Source organism: Aotus nancymaae, unplaced genomic scaffold, assembly GCF_030222135.1.
Source record: "Aotus nancymaae isolate 86718 unplaced genomic scaffold, 86718_ANA_hifiasm-v0.15.2.pri h1tg000059l, whole genome shotgun sequence".
In the NCBI taxonomy this organism is placed as follows: domain Eukaryota; kingdom Metazoa; phylum Chordata; class Mammalia; order Primates; family Aotidae; genus Aotus; species Aotus nancymaae.
The window spans coordinates 43,760,396-43,778,448 of NW_026988473.1; the positions used below are offsets into that span (position 1 = coordinate 43,760,396).

The 18,053-nt window shown below is 33.9% G+C and overlaps 1 protein-coding gene across 21 annotated transcripts in view; it reads left to right on the forward strand.

The window, feature by feature from the left end:
* SOX6 (SRY-box transcription factor 6) overlaps positions 1-18,053 on the forward strand; it is a 665,386-nt gene that overhangs the window by 299,452 nt on the left and 347,881 nt on the right. For 11 of the 21 annotated variants that reach the window (XM_012456580.3, XM_012456573.3, XM_012456570.2 and 8 more), the window contains one exon: positions 5,945-6,152. In XM_012456580.3, coding sequence (XP_012312003.2) covers positions 5,945-6,152 — 208 coding nt within the window. Of the gene's footprint in view, positions 1-5,944; positions 6,153-13,575; positions 13,669-18,053 lie in introns of all 21 variants that reach the window. The other 10 variants (XM_012456568.3, XM_012456567.2, XM_012456564.2 and 7 more) reach the window with 1 other exon arrangement.

An 18,053-nucleotide genomic window follows, 5' to 3' on the forward strand; every position in this document is an offset into this window, starting at 1 on the left:
CTGTGTAGATATATCATCAATTCCTTATGTTTTAGTATCTCAGTTCTAAATGTTTTGCTTAAGCAATCCTGTCATTGTTGGAGCAAATATTTACTCTTAGCCTAATGTTTGATTTTTTTTTTTTTTTTTTTTTTGAGAGACAGAGTCTGGCTCTCTTGCCCAGGCTGGAGTGCAGTGGAGCAATCACAGCTTACTGTGACCTTGACCTCCTAGGTTCAAGCAATTCTCTCCCCTCAACCTCCCAAGTAGCTGGGACCACAAGTGTGCACTACTACCACACCCAGCTAATTTTTAAATTATTTGTAGGGATGAGGTCTCACTATGTTGCCTAGGCTGGTTTCAAACTCCTAGGTTCAAGTGATCCTCCTGCCTTGACTTCCCAACGTTCTGGGATTACAGGTATGAGTCACTGTGCCAGCCTTCAGATTATTTTTGACAAATTTGATGAGTGGTTGTTTCAAGTTTGTTAGTCCACACTTACTTAATTTTGTTGTATGCTCTGGAAGCCTATAGAAGAAGCATGAAGTCCTTTAAGAGTTAAACTTTAGTTACAAATATGACAATTACATGCAAAAGGGTAATGAATATTTTTATTCTAATATATTATTAAATGCTAAATTATATGGTTATGATTAAGTGCTTTGATGTGTAGTTTGGAGGTTAGCATGATAGTGAGGTCCTGTTTAGTAAGGGGTGCTTCAAGGATGAAATGGAGTTTGATCTGCACTTTGAAGAGTGGGTTGGGTTCAAAGTTAAGGAAGATATAGGACATTCCAGGGGAAAGCAACAAGGCACACAAATGCCCAAAGATTTGAGTAAGTTTGATATACCCAATACCATGAGAAGGCTACTTAAATTTAAAGCCATTTTAATGCCATTGCTGAATAATCAGTTTTGAATAATAACTTCTGAAACATATGAACAATATTTGTTTTAATATTTTTTGTTTTTAATATTTACTTTATATCTTCAAACACTGGAAAACATCTTAATTAAAATTCTCGATTTGTGAAAATTGCTTTTTCTTTCCTAGAAACTTTGTTTAATAAGTATTTTTTGATACTACTGTGTGCTTTTTCAATCATCTAATATATTTTATATACTGTGTTTAATTGATTTCTAATGAAATGCTCTTTAGATTATCTGAATCAACATGGCTTTTTTCCTTGCATTGAGACTGGGATCCTTTTAAATCATGTTTTGAAAATTTTCTTCACTGTTAGGTTTGGTAGGCTGCTGAAGGGGTTGAAAGAAAATAAATTTGTAGTAAATTTCATTTGAATAAACTAATGTTTACTACTCAGGGCCCACATGTTCTTCTTTTTGTGATGTTCATGTGTTTTGTCATTTATACAGTGGTTGTTTCTCTTTTTTTTTAAGATTTAAAAAAAAATTATACTTTAAGATCTGGGATGTATGTGTAGAACATGCAGGTTTGTTACATAGGTATACACATGCTATGGTGGTTTGTTGTACCCATCAACCCGTCATCTATCTTAGGTATTTCTCCTAATGCCATCCCTCCCCTAGTCCCCCACCTCCTGACAGGCACCTGGTCCCCTTCTTGTGTACATGTGTTCTCATTGTTCAACTCTCACTTACAAGTGAGAACACAGTGTTTGGTTTTCTATTCCTGTGTTACTTTGCTGAGAATGATGGTTTCCAGCTTCATCCATGTTCCTGCAAAGGACATGAACTCATTCTTTTTTATGGCTGCATAGTATTCTGTGGTGTATATGTGCCACATTTTCTTTATCCCGTCCATCATTGATGGGCATTTGGGTTGGTTCCAAGTCTTTGCTATTGTGAACAGTGCTGCAATAAACATATGTGTGCATGGGTCTTTAGAGTAGAATGATTTATAATCCTTTGGATATATACTCAGTAATGGGCTTGCTGGGTCAAATGGTATTTCTAGTTCTAGATCCTTGAGGAATCACCACACTGTTTTCCACAATGGTTGAACTAATTTACACTCTCACTAACAGTGTAAAAGTGTTCCTGTTTCTCCACATCCTCTCCAGCATCTGTTGTTTCCTGACTTTTCAATGATTGCCATTCTAACTGGTGTGAGATGGTATCTCATTGTGGTTTTGATTTGCGTTTCTCTAATGACCAGTGATGATGAGTTTTTTTTCATGTTTGTTTTCAAAAGAAAGATCAAAAGAAGAGAAGTAAGAATCACAACCAGCTTTAAAAATTTTTACACCATTATATTCACATTATAATATTAAGGCAAAACATACTTATTTCATTGCCCTTTAGGGAGCAATATTTCTTAAAGTGGGGTCAGGAACTGTGCATCAGAATCACTTGGGATGTTCATCAATATTCATATTCCTTGGCCCCATCATCGTGGAAGGTTGTATGGGGTGAAGGAATCTGCATTTTAACACACTTGCCAGATAATTCTACAAATTGAAGCTTGAGAACCTCTGCTTTAGAGAAATATTATCTCAAGTTTCTTCACAGCAGTGCTGCAATGACATACATTAAGACTTGGTAGATATTATCATTGGACATTGGTTTAGTCTATTCCCACACTGCTCTAAAGAAATACCTGAGACTAGGTAATTTATAAAGGAAAGAGGTTTAATAGCTCACAGTTCTTCAGGCTATACAGGAAGCATGGTTGGGAAGGCCTCAGGAAATTTACAATCATGGCAGAAAGTGAAGGGGTAGCAGGCACATCTTACATGGCTGGAGCAGGAGAAAGAGAGAGAATGGGAAGTTGCTACACACTTTTAAACAATCAGATGTTCTGAAAACTCATTCACTATCATAAGCAAGGGGAAAGTCTACTGCCATGATTCAGTTACCTCCCACCAAGCCTCTCCTCCAACATTGGGAATTACAATTCAACATGAGATTTGGGCGGTGACACAAATCCAAACTGTATCAGATATTTTGTCTCAGTTGATGTGTCATTGGACCTGTTTTGTTCTTAAGAAATTACAAAATAATCTGGGTGTTTTTTCTTAATAAAATTTACTTCAAAATTATATAGCCTCCTTAAAAAAACTAGAGATTCTTTGTCAAGATTTTTTTTTAAGCTTGGCATTATTGGCTTCATATTAGACAGTAAGCTATTATAAGTTTATTAATTTATGTGTTCCTTTTACTCAGATGGATTGCTTACAGACTAACATTTATGAAAGTTTAGTATTTGTTAAGTTTTGGAAAGTTAAAAAGTGATGGCTGGAAATGGCAAATTTTGCCCTTTCCCACTGTTGTTAGCATGGTATAACATGACTTATACAACTTAAGCCATTTGTTTTTATTTAGTGCCTATTTTTATACTTTGGTGACATATTATAAGTAGTTCTTGTGGCTTTTGGGGGGAAATCATGACTCTCTAGCCTCTTGTTCTCTGCTGTTTGGTAGTGTTGAGCCACTTTGCACAGATTACTGGGCTGAGAACAGTGTGGGTCATCACTGTAATAAGGAACCCATGGTTATTGTCTGTGGTGCAGGATGGCAGTGACCACATTCCCATGAGTAAAGAACAAGGAACATAGTCCAACAAGCACACAACAATGAGTAAATAAGACTCTTTGGAATTAGTCCTGATAGGAAAAAATGGTACTCTTTGGAGTCTAAATGCTCTCAGGACAATCTAAAGTTGTTACTCAGGCTGGAGAGCCTCTCTTAGCATCTTTCAATTTCAGTTTGGCAGTGATGGGAAAAACTCCTTTCTTATAGTCAATAGTGAGTCATTTGTAGGTAACCACTTCCACATATTACTGTTTTGACTTGTTCTTTAATCCCTTAGGTTGAGTCAGAGGTATTTTTTTTTTTTTGGTGGGGGTGTATAATGTGACAATAATTTGGGTTTGAAACGAAAGCATCTGAAGTATGATTGATCAAATGGTGATTATTAATTCATAAATGCCTTGGTCAGATGTCTAATATGGACTTTATTAGGAGGTCTAAATGGCTTTGACATAGATATCTCTGCACTTCATTTGCACAAGTGGAGAATGAACTGGCCATTCCAAGGAGCCATGTACTAGCTGTGACTGGCATCTAAAAGAAAGAGTTCCTCTGCATCACTTCACAGAATTCTTGTAAATATTAAGTGAGATAAAACATCTTTCCTGGATGAAGGAAGGGATCTAGAAGAAAGGTAAAGAGGAGCTCTCTTCCCTGCCTTGCCCCATTTATTTTATCCTTTTCTGTTTATTTCAGCACAAATATGTTGAGCTGCTCTGTTCTGGGCATTGTACTAGCAATGGGTATGCAGGAAAAAAATGAGATTTAGCTTTTAATCAAAAGATTCAACTTAATTGAGATATAATAAATATTACATACAATTTACCCATTTAATGTATACAACTCAAAGGTTTTTAATATATTCAGAGATTTCACAATGTTTAACTTAGTTCAAGACTCGTGAATAGTTTTTTACTTCACAATTCCTCAGGTTCAGAAGGAAGAAAAATCTCTTTGGTCCCATTCCTAGATCTGCTCCTTACTTCAGGAAAATAGTACCTACCAGTTATTAAACACCATTTCAGTATTGTGAGCCCAGCACTGTGCCTAGGTGTTTTACAAATGTTATCTCATTATGTGCTTTCTATAACCCTGAAACTACATTTTATCCCATCTTATATGCATGGCAATAATCCTAAATACCTAGCATTTGTAGAGTACAATTATTATGTCATTTAATATATGTAGAAATTTACTGCTCTATATATTATTTTCCTTTTCTCCCCTTTTCCTATTAGTTATTAACTGTGTAACTTTTTCTTCATGCTTGTCCTCTAGTTCTTGACTCTTTCTGGGCTTCCTTGTGAAGGAAAGAGATAGAGGAGCAATTAGGATTTTCAGGAGTCTGATGATAATCACAAAGACTGGCTGATTTACCTTACACACTTAAAAAAAATAAATATAGGGAGAGAGAATGCCCTTGTACAAACAGATAAAAGGTGAATGCAAGGCTGCTGAAGGGCTATTTTCAAATAATAGCTATGTCCAACCCTCAGTTCCAATTTATAGCCATATAAAAATATTTTATTTCTATAAATTTTAGGTGTTTATTTTTTACCTATGATTTGCTTTTCCTTTTCAGCTGATTCATCTAACCCTTTTAGCAGTTAGCTAACTTCTCTATACTATGAAGTAATTCCTGCACAAATATTTCTGTAATAAGCCTGTCCTTTTTTTAAAAAAAAAAAATTACTTCTCATCTGAGGATAAACTTGTCCTTTTGTTAAAAAAAAAGAAAGACATTTTTAAATGCCACATGAAAAATGTGCTGAAGTATCAGTGGTAAGGGTAAGGAATACAAAGAGATTTCTGTAACTTCGGACAGATGTATAGCTAGAAAATCCAATACAAAAAGTTTTCTCTAAACCCCAGCACACAAAAAATTCACGTTGGCTAACTTTCTGGCACTGATTTAGATAATTTATGTATTTTCTGGTGAAAAATAAACATTGGCTACTGAAGCTAACTTTTCTACTGGTTCTAAACTAACGGACGGCGTTTTTGTGATGTATGTCTTTTAATGCTATGGGAAGAGTGTTGCTAATAAAAGTGCCCAATTAAAAGAAAAACTTTACCAATCCTAATAATTAGTCATTGAATCTGAACTAATTTAAATGAAAGGTCTAAAGGAGTAAGGAGTTGAAATGTTTGCTTTTGAACACATAGTGCTTTATATTTCAAAAACTAAACAATTTTAGTCTCCAACTTCACATTAGTTCCTTTGACAATTGCTTCTTTAATGTTTTGTTTAATTATAATTTGTTTGATCAGTATTGTTTAATCAGAATTATATTTTTTATTTGCCCTACTAAGTTACTTATATTTTATTTTAATTAATATATTTTATTTGTCTACTAAGCATCATATACTGTCATGAGTTTGGGATTTTTTTCTTCAGTAGCATGCAAAGAAACTTATATTCTAATGGTTTCATTTTATTTTATTTTTCTAGGAATCAGAGAATAATAAGTTATGTTCCCTATATTCCTTCCGAAATACCTCTACCTCACCACATAAGCCTGACGAAGGGAGTCGGGACCGTGAGATAATGACCAGTGTTACTTTTGGAACCCCAGAACGCCGCAAAGGGAGTCTTGCCGATGTGGTGGACACACTGAAACAGAAGAAGCTTGAGGAAATGACTCGGACTGAACAAGAGGGTATGTGTGGACTTCACTGTTGGGCTTTTTTTTTTTTTTCCTTAAGATTCTAGGCCTTTAAAAAAAAAAAAGAGTGGGATTTCAAGGGCTGGAGAAGTGCATAATTGGCACCAGCTAGGAAAAAGTTATTCAGAGGTTACCATGGTGATGGCAGATTGTGATCCATTAGGAGTGATAAACAGATAGCTCCATTTTTCTAAAACTTTATGTATTTTATTTGGTTCTTAAGATAACAAATTAAGGTTTTAAACTTAACATAATCCTTATTCTGGAAAAAGGTAGTAAGGGATTTTTCCTAACTGCAATTTTATTTTTCATTTTTTCTCCCTTATTTCCTTTCGGAGGATAGTATTTCTTTATAAAAATATCAACTGTTTAAAAAACAAAATTAGGGAGGGTACGGTGGCTCACACCTGTAATCCCAGCACTTTCGGAGGCTGAGGCAGGCAGATCACCTGAGGTCAGGAGTTCAAGACCAGCTTGGCCAACACGGTGAAACCTCATCTCTACTAAAAATACAAAAATGAGCCTGGCATGGTGGCAGGTGCCTGTAGTCCCAACTGCTTGGGAGGCTGAGGGGGGAGAATCACTTGAACCCAGGAGGTGGAGGTTGTAGTGAGCTGAGATCGTGTCACTGCACTCCAGCCTGGGCAACAGAGCAAGACTCCATCACCAAACAAACAAACAAAAACAAGCAACAAAATTAAAAAGATTTATTTCTCTTTATTTTTATAAATATATTATTTTATCTCCTAACATTGTAAAATGGAGAGTTGAGGGCTTCAAATATTGTTAAAGCTAAATGCATAAGAGTGACTTCTTTGTTACATGACATCTCTTGGAACATCCCACATCTACCTTCTCTACTCTGTACAAGAATTCACTCGGGTTCACTGAACTACATCCTAGAAAACAGAAATAAAAAAAAAGACTCTCCAATAATATTTTTAAACAAAATGAATCAAGTCTAAGTGATGGTTATACTATGTTGCACTTTCATTTTTATGTACAGATTTTAGACCTGAAAATATAGAGTAATTAATAGCTCTGGAGATATTACTAGCATTGCAAGTTAAATTGAGAATTTCATGACATTATAGACAAATTGGGATTTGATATTAGGGAATTTTTCATGTAACAATTTTATCCTTTTAAGGACTCAAAAGCTTAAAAGATTCCAATTAATTTTTGTAGAAGTCTTTCTAAAATATATCGCATGCTTCCCTGTTTCACTAATCAAATTATATGGCACAAAATGTATATATTTTTTGATGACCCAGGGTCATAATACAGTAGACTAGGAACTTCAGTACCTTTCAAACAATTATATGGCCCTGGGTAAATTCTTCAATCTATTTAATACACAAAATTTAAAATTTGGTAACTAACTTGGCAACTTAAACATTTTGAGAATTAATTATAATAATGAATGTTTTTAATTAACTGTAAACTATATAAGTATTAACTATAAACTATATAAATTTGACTTATTGTATATATTATATATAACTGATATATTATAAATGTCAGTTATTTTATTGTGCTATATAATATAATGATGCCCCTAGAAATCATTGAGATTATTAGGACTTTTATGGTTATTTTTCTTTGCAATTATGAAACTTTAGAGTTCTTGTGTCTGTTCGAGATATACATATATATATACACACACACACACACACATATATGTATTTGTATATATGTATATATTTTTTGGTGCATGTGTTGGTTTTTCCTTCAATATCAGGTTGCAGGCTATTATTTCTTGCTTAGTTGTAAATGATTTCTAATTTTCTCCTATTTATCTATAGATTATAAAATTAGATAATCAGGACATTCTAGACTGCATTTGAAATATGACCAAGTATATTCTGGAGGTGTTGCTGAGAGATTCTGGGAAATACATATGGTCTTTAGTGCATGAACTACATGCTGACACTTTTGGCTTGTGAGACCGTTTTCCGTATTCTTGGCTGTGTTCTGAATAATGGGGATTGCCAGATAATTATATACTGAATAAGTAAGATTGCTAGATTACTTTTAATTGTGATCCACCAAAAGATGGTTTTAGTTTTATAAGTAAGTGGTTTTCAAATACTTTGGAGGGTTCTTTAATGTAAAAATGAAGACACTGATTGGTGATGATTTTTTTCTGGACTACTAGGGAATTTTAAATCATTTTTTTCCTTGCAAATAATGGTTAATTTTCTGTTCATCCTCTTTGTTACCATATGTTACAGTTGATTTTTGTACAAGAGACACAAAATGAGACAGTAGTCCTTTAAGAGTTCTTTATTACTGTATTTCTACTAGTAATGAATTTTTTCATATTCTACAGATCCTTTTTTTTTGCAATATGTATGTTTTAGACATCAGAAATTCAGGCATCTTTGGTATATATTGATATATTGATGTACATAATCTAAATATATTAAGTGCAAATGAAATGACTGAAAGCATGCTATCAAATTTACCAGTCTCACAAACCTGGAACAGTGAATGTAATGTATGAAGGAAACAAAACTCAAAACGTTTTGACAAACTGAAATTATGAACTTAAAAATAACCTATCATGATAAAATTTAATAGATCTTATTATCAAGTTCAGAAGTTGTGACCCAAATCCCAGCTGCACAAGTAATTACTGAAGAAAATTCAAATAACAGCCAGATGAATGATAAACAAAACAAAACAAAACAAAACAAACAAAAAAACCTTATGAGTGTTAAGTGACAGAAAATGCAATGGGGTCAGCATGATGAATATTGTCAACAAATTGCCAGTGCTATTTTATTCAGCATCACTAGAAGTACATTATGATGCATTCAAGGGTTGGTAGTACCACTAAACTCCCTGCTCAATAGAATGTTTCTGAATTATTGTGTTGAGTTCAGAATTACCACACTTCAAGAGGAACTCAAAGGCATTGGGATATTCTCAGAGAACAATTGGAATAATCACAGAGATGAAATTATATAATAAGAAGAATGGTTGAAGGAATAAGTAATACTGATCCCAGAGAAAAGCAAATCAAAGATGATGTGATGGTGTCTTTAAAGAGTAAAGTCACTTGGAGGCGGGATTGGGTTTATACTGTCTAGCTTCCTGGCGATATAATACAGGTCAGTGAAAAGAAGTTAAGAGGAACCTGATTATGGTTGATAAGACCAACTAGCTAACAGTTGTAGCTGTCTATATGAAATATTCTTCTTTGGAAGACAGTAACTTGTCTATCCTTGGAGATATGCGGCAATCTCTATTGTCATTTTAATAGAGGTGTTGTAGAGGACAGAAGTTTGATCTTTTTTTAACACCAATATTATGAATTGTTATGAACATTCTTATAAAATAATCTACAGTTTATGGTAAACCTTTTTTACAGCATTTTTCAAGGACTACATAGTATTGTGATTATTTTTCTACATATTCTTCTTCTGTGAAATGCCTTGTATTAAAACTCAAGGATTCTTAAACTCAAGTTTTCTTTTCGTGAATCCCTTTGGTAGTCTAGTAAAGCCTACAGATCTTTTCTTAAAATTATTTTAAATTCATAAGGTAAAATATACAGATTACAGATACAATGAATTATATTAAACAGTAAATCATTTAAAACATTTGTGATATGGTAGAATATGCTATTCTACTAATGCATTAAAAACAAGATCTTATAGAGGGCCTAACAGTATAATAATTTTTAAGCAGTGATAAGCATAAAAGGTATTTTGAGATACCTCCAAGTATAATGTTATATAAAAATATCAATTGTGATACTATTGGTAACAATGTCATAGGAACTACAAATACAGTGTGGTTTGTTACTTGCATCTATAATTTAAGGAAATTCAAATTTTCAATACAGGTTAGTGAAAAATAATTTGTCCATAAAAGTTTAGAGATCCCCTGAATTCTATCTATGTGACCAGTTAAGAACTCCTATGTTAGATGATATGGTACATACATAATGAATAAAACAATGGTCTCTAACTTGGAAAAATTCATATTCTAGTAAGAGATATAAGACATATAAAAATGAACTCTAATTCAGTGTCTAGTATATGATAAATTCCATAGAGCTATATAGATATAATGTTATGGGAATTTACTAGATAGAAAAATTACTTCTCCTTGGAAGCCATTGGAAGGTTCTATAGGGAAATGGGTCTTAGTTGGTCTTGGAGAATGAAAGGATTTATATAGATAGAAATTGAGAGGAGAGACATTTCAGGCAGGAAGAATAGGCAGAGAACTTTAAAACAGCCAACAGTTCCGGTTCTAAATTTAAAGAAAAGATGCATATAGGATATAAGACTGAAAAAGTAGGTTGTGTTCAGATCATGGAGGCCCTTTCACTCTTGTCTAAGGAGTTTGAACTTTATATTGAAGGTGATGGAGGAACCACTAACTGTTTTTTAGTACAGTAAGGTGATGAATTAGAGCTTTCCTTTAGGAAAGTTAATCTGGCCACACTGTTTAGGATGAATGGGAACAGGGAGAGATGTTAAGGAAATTGTTTCAGGCTAGAGGTAATGAGGGTCTGCTGAACTAAGGCATCAGAAATGAGGAAGGAAGGGGGATGCATATGGAAAAGATATGAGATAGAATTGTTAGGACTTGATGTTTAAGGGTAGAGACCAAGACAGAGGAATGGTTCAAAGAGTGTTCAGAGTTTTTAAGCTCAGGGCAAATAGGAATATGGTAATACAATTTTTAAAAAGTGAAGGAACATGTTTTGGTCATGGGAACAATGAGAAGTTTTTATTTTGAGTTTGGTATCTTGAGTTTGAATCCTAACTTTGATTATCTACTTAGAGCAATAGTATAGAATGGCATAATGGGAGAACAGAAGTAATTATAGAAAGGATCATTAAAAAGTTTAAGATAGATTTCTGATTCTCAAATAATTATATACTAGGTCTAAGAAGATATAACAACTCCACCAATATTTTCATGGCATTGATCCTTTAAAGTTCCAGGTGCATCTCCTCATTTGGGACATATTTTCTCATCGGACACCTAAAAGCTTTCAAATGCATTACCCACCTCTCCCTCACATCTACTTCGTGGTTTGAGGGTCATACTTCATGATTAGCTGATAGTCAGCCTGTGTGATTGACATAATAAATGATGACCTTCCTTGCATTATTGTTGTTCCAGAGAATATTTTTACTCTTTATCAGACTAAATACCTCTGCCTCATTTGCCCTCATCTACAAGAACTGATCTGTAAAAAGTCTATTATGGTCCTTTTAAAAACAGTATTTGCATGATAAAACATAAACTCTTCAAGCAGGTGCTTTGGTCAACCAAATTGTTGTCCAGTGTTTAATCTGCTATTCCTTCCAGAGATGCCCTCTTCTGAGCAGTGATTTGACTATATTGCTAAATGCTGTTGAACAAAGATGCTACATCTGAAGTGCTCCTTCTGAAAGTGAGACTTATGGGAAGATAGGCAAAGTTTCTGTCTTTTGTAAATTTAACTTTGATTTGGTATCATAGATAGGTAAATTGGTATGTAGGTAGGCAGGTAGATAGATCCATAGATGGATTGAATGATTGAATGCCAGAAACCACCTTTTAAAACACTGCTTATATTGATAGGTAGAGTGCACAGGAAGGCTTTGATTAATAGATGCAGGTTAAAATGCTTCCAAGATTAAAATTCTTCAGCTATGATTAAATGATGAATTTTAGTTATCCTTGTATCACCCATCTTGTTGCCAATATAGCTGGGCTCTAACATAAGCGACAGTTGTCAGAAAATGAATACTTTAAAAAGGACTTCTATATCTAAATACATATATTTAATCAGAGAGTCCTTTGGCTTCTGAAAATAAGTTGTCTAATGAGAATTTCATTTGAGCAGCTGTGACTGAGGAGGTCAACAGGCACTGCCTAGGAGAATATGGCCCAGCTGGTTAAATCTGGTTGTTGTCGTGATTTAAATGGTCAAGTGCTGCTTGTAATCCAGGACCGTCTGTTTGTAAAGGGAAGAGTGAGTGCTTCAGCATAATGTACAGCTGTTTTAATCTCTCTTTAATAATAGTGCTTCAGCCACTATCATGTCTTGTGTATCATACTACTAAGTATATGATCCTAGGCTGAGGGCACTGGTTTCAGTCAGGTTGTGGAATCATGTGAGATTGCAGGGAAAGGGATACAAAACTGTCTGACAAAATAAAGCTAAATTCCTGACTCTTTGGCTGTTTTTAAAAACTTATTCTTTAGGTAATAAGTATTGTGATGAGGAGAGAGTGACAAAGCTTGTAGTTAGGTAGAAATATTAGAATAAATGAACTCTCTTTGATAGAGCCATAAATGTAATGGATAGTATGCAGGCTTTAGATACAATTCCATAGGACATGCATTGGTCAGAAATTAGAGTATTTGCCCAGTGGAATTGTGTGCTTTCTGCTATTATGGTAACGAAAGTATGTGGATTCATTTTACTGTGCATGTAGAGAACGGACTGCAGCATTTGAGCTTTGAATTCCTGGTGGGACAGGCTTTCCAATGGATTATGCAGCTGTTTCCCAGCACAAGAATGAGCATATGTTTATGTGTATATCTGATGGATTGTTATCATTATTCACATCTCTAAATAATCATTTGTATTTCTACATATATTTTCATTGAAATATATTTAGTTTGCTTATATGTTGTGTTTTGCTCATCTGATAGCCTCTGCTGTACAAGGAGATATATGGTATAGTTCAAACAAGGAGGAAATTCATTTTTAAAAGTCATGTCTTTGAGCTAGATCTGAGTTTGCATCTAAGTATTAATATTTAGAGAGACAGGCTAGCCTACTGAATGTAGACTCTGGAGCTAGATTGCCCGTGTTTGAATTTCAGTTCAGCATTTACCAGAAAGAGGACATAAAGCACATTTCTTGATCTCTCTGCTTCAGTTTCTGAACCAAAAAATGGGTACCTTTACAGTGTTATCATAAGGACAAGATTTTCATAAAGATGAATAATTAGTTAAGGCAACTAAAGCCTTTAGAACATTGCCAGTTTAAAGTAGGTGCTCAATACATGTAGCTAGCATTATTTCCCGGTTGTGTGACTTTGGACAAATTAATCCTTTTGTGCCTCAGTTCCCTCGTCTGTAAATCTGTATGAATGATACCTATCTTGCAGGGTTATTGCGAGAATTTCTCTCTCTCTCTCTCTCTCTCTCTCTCACACACACACACACACACGCACACACACAATAGCTTCTGTAATTATAACTATTGCTATTATAACTACTATTGCTGTTATTATTTGAAGAAGCTTTTTGAAAAGAAAAATATTCTAGGAATCTCATTCTTTACCACAGACAGAATCATAGGAAATGTTCCATAGTGTTAAGGGATTTAGCATTTGGCAGCAATGATGTTCTTGTGTTCTGGAAGAGCAATTCAGTTTAACTCTCTTTTCAGGCTATTTGGAAAAGCTGATACTAAAGTTTCCCCACTGGAAGCCAATCTTCCCTTCTGAGAAATATGTGGAATGTGATGGTGTCAGTGAGAGAGGTTGGTAAAGCCTTGGATGAGGTTTTTAGATATTAGCCAGTTAAGAGCAATGTGTTTCTGTTGAAGTAAAAATCTATTAAAAGCCCATTTTTAAAAATTAACATTCACACCCTGTGAGAGCATCACAATAATTTTTAAGGCAAAATTTGTGGATATTAGGTTTTTGCTGCTATTCTGATTGAAAGTTATATTGTTGAAGCACTGAGAATATCCCAGATTTAAATCTCGTTTTGTTTCTCACTAAAAGGAAAAATTGGAAAGGTTTTGGATTTTTGCATAAGAAACACTTTAAGTATTCATTAAAACACCCAAAATTGTTATTTCAAATAAATTGGAAATTTCAACTCATTTAAATGCTGAAGTTTCCCAAGACCACTCATACTTTTGGTGAAGAAACAATTGGATATTCAGAGCAATGGTGATACAACTTTATTTGAATTGATTTTTTCTTCTCTTTAAAATCTTTCCTCCCAATGATATTAGTGCCCTTGTTCCTGTTTTAAAAAATTTGTATCATGTTGATAGTAAATACTTATCTTCTACCAAATAGTTTAAGTAAACAAATATTTTCTGAAAGGTTTGTACAGTGATATTTAGGGATTATGTTGAAGAGCTAGAACTATTAGTTTTTGAATTATGAAAAGAATTAGGTATAGTACATTTTCATGTTAAGTATATTTGCATTCTAAGTTTTTGGAAACTAGTCTTTCTCTAGTATTACCTTATAAAACTTAAAATGAGCCAGAATTCTGTTAACTCCAGACCTTCTGGGCAAATCTTGGTCATTTCTATTTGCTATATGTTTTGCAACTCCCATTTACAGTTTGGGTAATATACTATTTGGTTGAATCTTTTCTTAACTTCAATTTATATGCCTTTGCCTTGAAAAGATGCTTCAGATTTCTTCCTCATTTCTGTCTCCTCAGATTTAAAAATTTATTTTTAAGGTTCTTTCTCTAAGAATATGGGGAACAGATGCAGGCAATTGTTTCTGATTTTTCCTCTTATTGAACTGTGAAGCTAGAAGGTGCTCTTCTGGCATTTTGTTGTTTAGAGAGAGAATGCAGCTTTCTGATGGTTTTAGGAAATAAGTTATAGTCTCATATGATTTTTGAGCTTGTGGAGTTTGAGTGGATCATTAGCATTTTGCATTTTTCTATTGAAAATTTATTAGACTGACTTCTTCAGAATTTATTCTGGGAGTCTCAGGAAATAATAGAGGACAGTTTTGGGATCTGTATTCTTTCTCCTTATATAATATATATGCAATATCAAAAGAAAAAAATGAATGGAAAAGGAAGTGGTAAATGTAAACATCTATTTATTATGTAATATTTGATAGGTATATTATAAACCATAAAAGTAAACAAGCACATGTGAACTCAGCATCCAACTTAATAAAAATTACTAATACTATTGAATCTTCCTATGTTTTCTTCACCGTCCCAATCTTTGTTTTTTTATTTACATTTTTGCCAGAACTTTGTTAATCATTATCTGCCTTTTTTGTCTTAAAATAGTTTCAAATAGGTCACTAAATATTGTTAAGCCTTGTTTTCAAACTTTATAAAAATGATGTCATACTGTAATCTCTTGTGACTTGCTTTTTATTCTTATATTCTAGCATCAATTTTGCTGTGTGAACTTTCATTCATTTTCACTTTTGTGTAATCCTCCATATACTATTCCATGGTATGCGATATAGCAGTATATGCTCCTGTTTACTGTTTCTGGACACTTGGACTTTTTCCAGTTTTCTGCAAGTGCAAACAATAACGTTATGAAGATTCTTGCACCTGTCTTCTGATGCAAATGTGAACAAGTTTCTTCTCTAGGGCATCTCTCCAGGAGTGGAATTAATGTTGACACGTTTTTGTGCTCTTTTTCCACTCTCTCGGAAAATGTGACACAAAGCATTTGCTGCTGCAATATGTGTGTGTGTGTGTGTGTGTGTGTGTGTGTCTGTGTGTCTGTGTGCATGTACATGCATGCGACTGTGTTAGAATTCCTGAAAGCTTTAACTGTCTATACCTTTTGGTTCCACCTTCCTCAAAATGTCTAGTACAGGCTTTTCTTCATCACTGAGCTTTTCAGAAGCTCAACAAGCCTTTGATGGACACTTCAATGCAATTTTTCTTTTTCCTTTTGTTGTATCTGAATACAACAGGCTGAATGTCTTTAGCCCTCTTTTCAACTGGGAGCACAAGAGTATTGTCATTATTCTACTGGACTGTGATTACTAGGTTTGTTAGGAAACACACTTTTTTCCCCTTTGATCCTCTTTATTGATGTTTCCTGCACAGGGTGTGGTTTTAGAATTAGAGTAGTTCCTAATCTCTAATTTCGTCAGGTTCATAATAGTTTTTTCGTACTTACTTCAAATGCAAAATTACAAACCTATTAATTATTGCCACTGCTCTAGCCAACGATATATACTGAAATAGACATTTTTCTAGCCAAACAGTCAACATTAGCTGGAAATCTTCACCTCTCTCTCTCTCTCAGAATGTTTAACATGATAATCCTTACAGATACTGGCTTGGGATTGATGTGCATTCTTATCATAACTCTTTTTAACATATTAGGTAGTGTCTAATAGTTAATTAATTGATCTAAGCAGTAGTTTCTTAATTTATGAAGTGAGGATGTTGGTCTGGATAAGGATTAAAGGACAATTTATAGAATTCTATGCCATTTTGAATTTCTTTTATAGTTTGTATCCAAATTTTAGAGTGGAATCATTACTTTTCTCTTTTAAACTGTTTTCAGTTCAAACTGAACATATCTTATGATTCATTTTCTTTCATTAACTATCTTTTTCTATTTCCAATCTCTTCTTTCTGATGTTAAAATTTTTATGAAGGTAGAGACAAAAACTTCTATCCAATTTTGATATCTGAAACAATCATTGTCCAATGAAGTACTTATGAACAGAGACATGGGTTCAAAGCTATGGCTTAATGCGGAATATGTATGGTGCTCAGACCTATCATAGCTTTCTTAGTTGATGTCTTGAGTTTAACTATAACTGAGTAGCTGTACCTAGAACTGAGAGGACAGACAAGTACTCTCACAATGAAGTAATAGAATTTAGGCCATCCACTAGCATTGGGAGTGCAGAAATTAGAGGACTGTGGATTCCCCTAATTGCTCTAACATAATACATTGAAAATGATTAAATACATACAAATAGGTGGCTAGAAAAAAATTGATGAAGGTATAATGAAGAACAACTATGAAAATATGACAAAATATTGAATTATTTGCAACAGCACCATTACAGCAGCAGCAACAACAGCAGCAGAATTATTATGCTAAATATACTTTTTGAATGACAGTAACCTATAGTCATAGAGCAGTTTTTAAAGAGTGGCTAACAAACTCTGTGCACTGGGATTCCATTTCACTCCAGAATGCCCTTACTGGCTTAACTAGAGCTTTCTACTGATCCCCCAGAAATATCTCTTATCTTGTACTTTTTGCTTGTGTTATGGACAGGGAAGAGATGGAAAATTTAAGAATTACAGCATAAGCCCCATGTTTTAGAGCTATTTTCCCTTGTTTTCAGGTAGAAGAGGTAGACAGGAAGCTGTCTTATGTGCCCAATATACAAAGTCCTAAAAATTATTTCTTGGTTTTAAATTTAACTCTTATGCCTCGACCCTGACTAATAGCAGAAAGTCTGGTCTCACTTCTGGATAAATCAGGAACTTCAGTATTTAACTTTAGTCATTTGAAATTATGCCCCTTTTGCTTCTTCTTGGTGTTTTCTAATATCCAGAGGGTTTAGGCATTTTATTGGCATTGGAGCATTGTTATATGGCCAATGATCATCAATATCTATTATGCTTAGAATAAAATCCATTGCTTAAAATCTTAACATATTACTCTGACTTTGAAGCCCCATTTTGTATTACTCTAGTCTTTTCTCTGCCATGAACTCCTCCCCTTCTCCTTAAGCATGTCTTAGGACCTTTGCGCTTGCACAAACATATAACTTGGACATTCCTTAGTTATATTAGACACACTGCACATAATTAGAATTTGGTTCCTGGAGTTCTTTTGTAGTCTTTCTCTAGTGAGCATTGTGATTAAGAAATTTGAGGATGTAACAATCTCAGGATAAGTTTTTACCTATTGAGTCAGCATTGTGCTGAAGTTGTTTAGTTATTTAGTTCAATATACTTCAAGCTTAGTCATTATCCCTCCTATCCAGAATAACTTTGTCTTCTCTCCGTTTATTGAAATTTTCTATTTATCTATTTTTCACTATACAGAATTCCAGATCATATCCAACTGGCTCTTGTGAATTTCTCCTCCTCTAAAATTATTAATACTCAAACCTATACACTATTTCATTTATCAATAAATTATAACCCTAATTA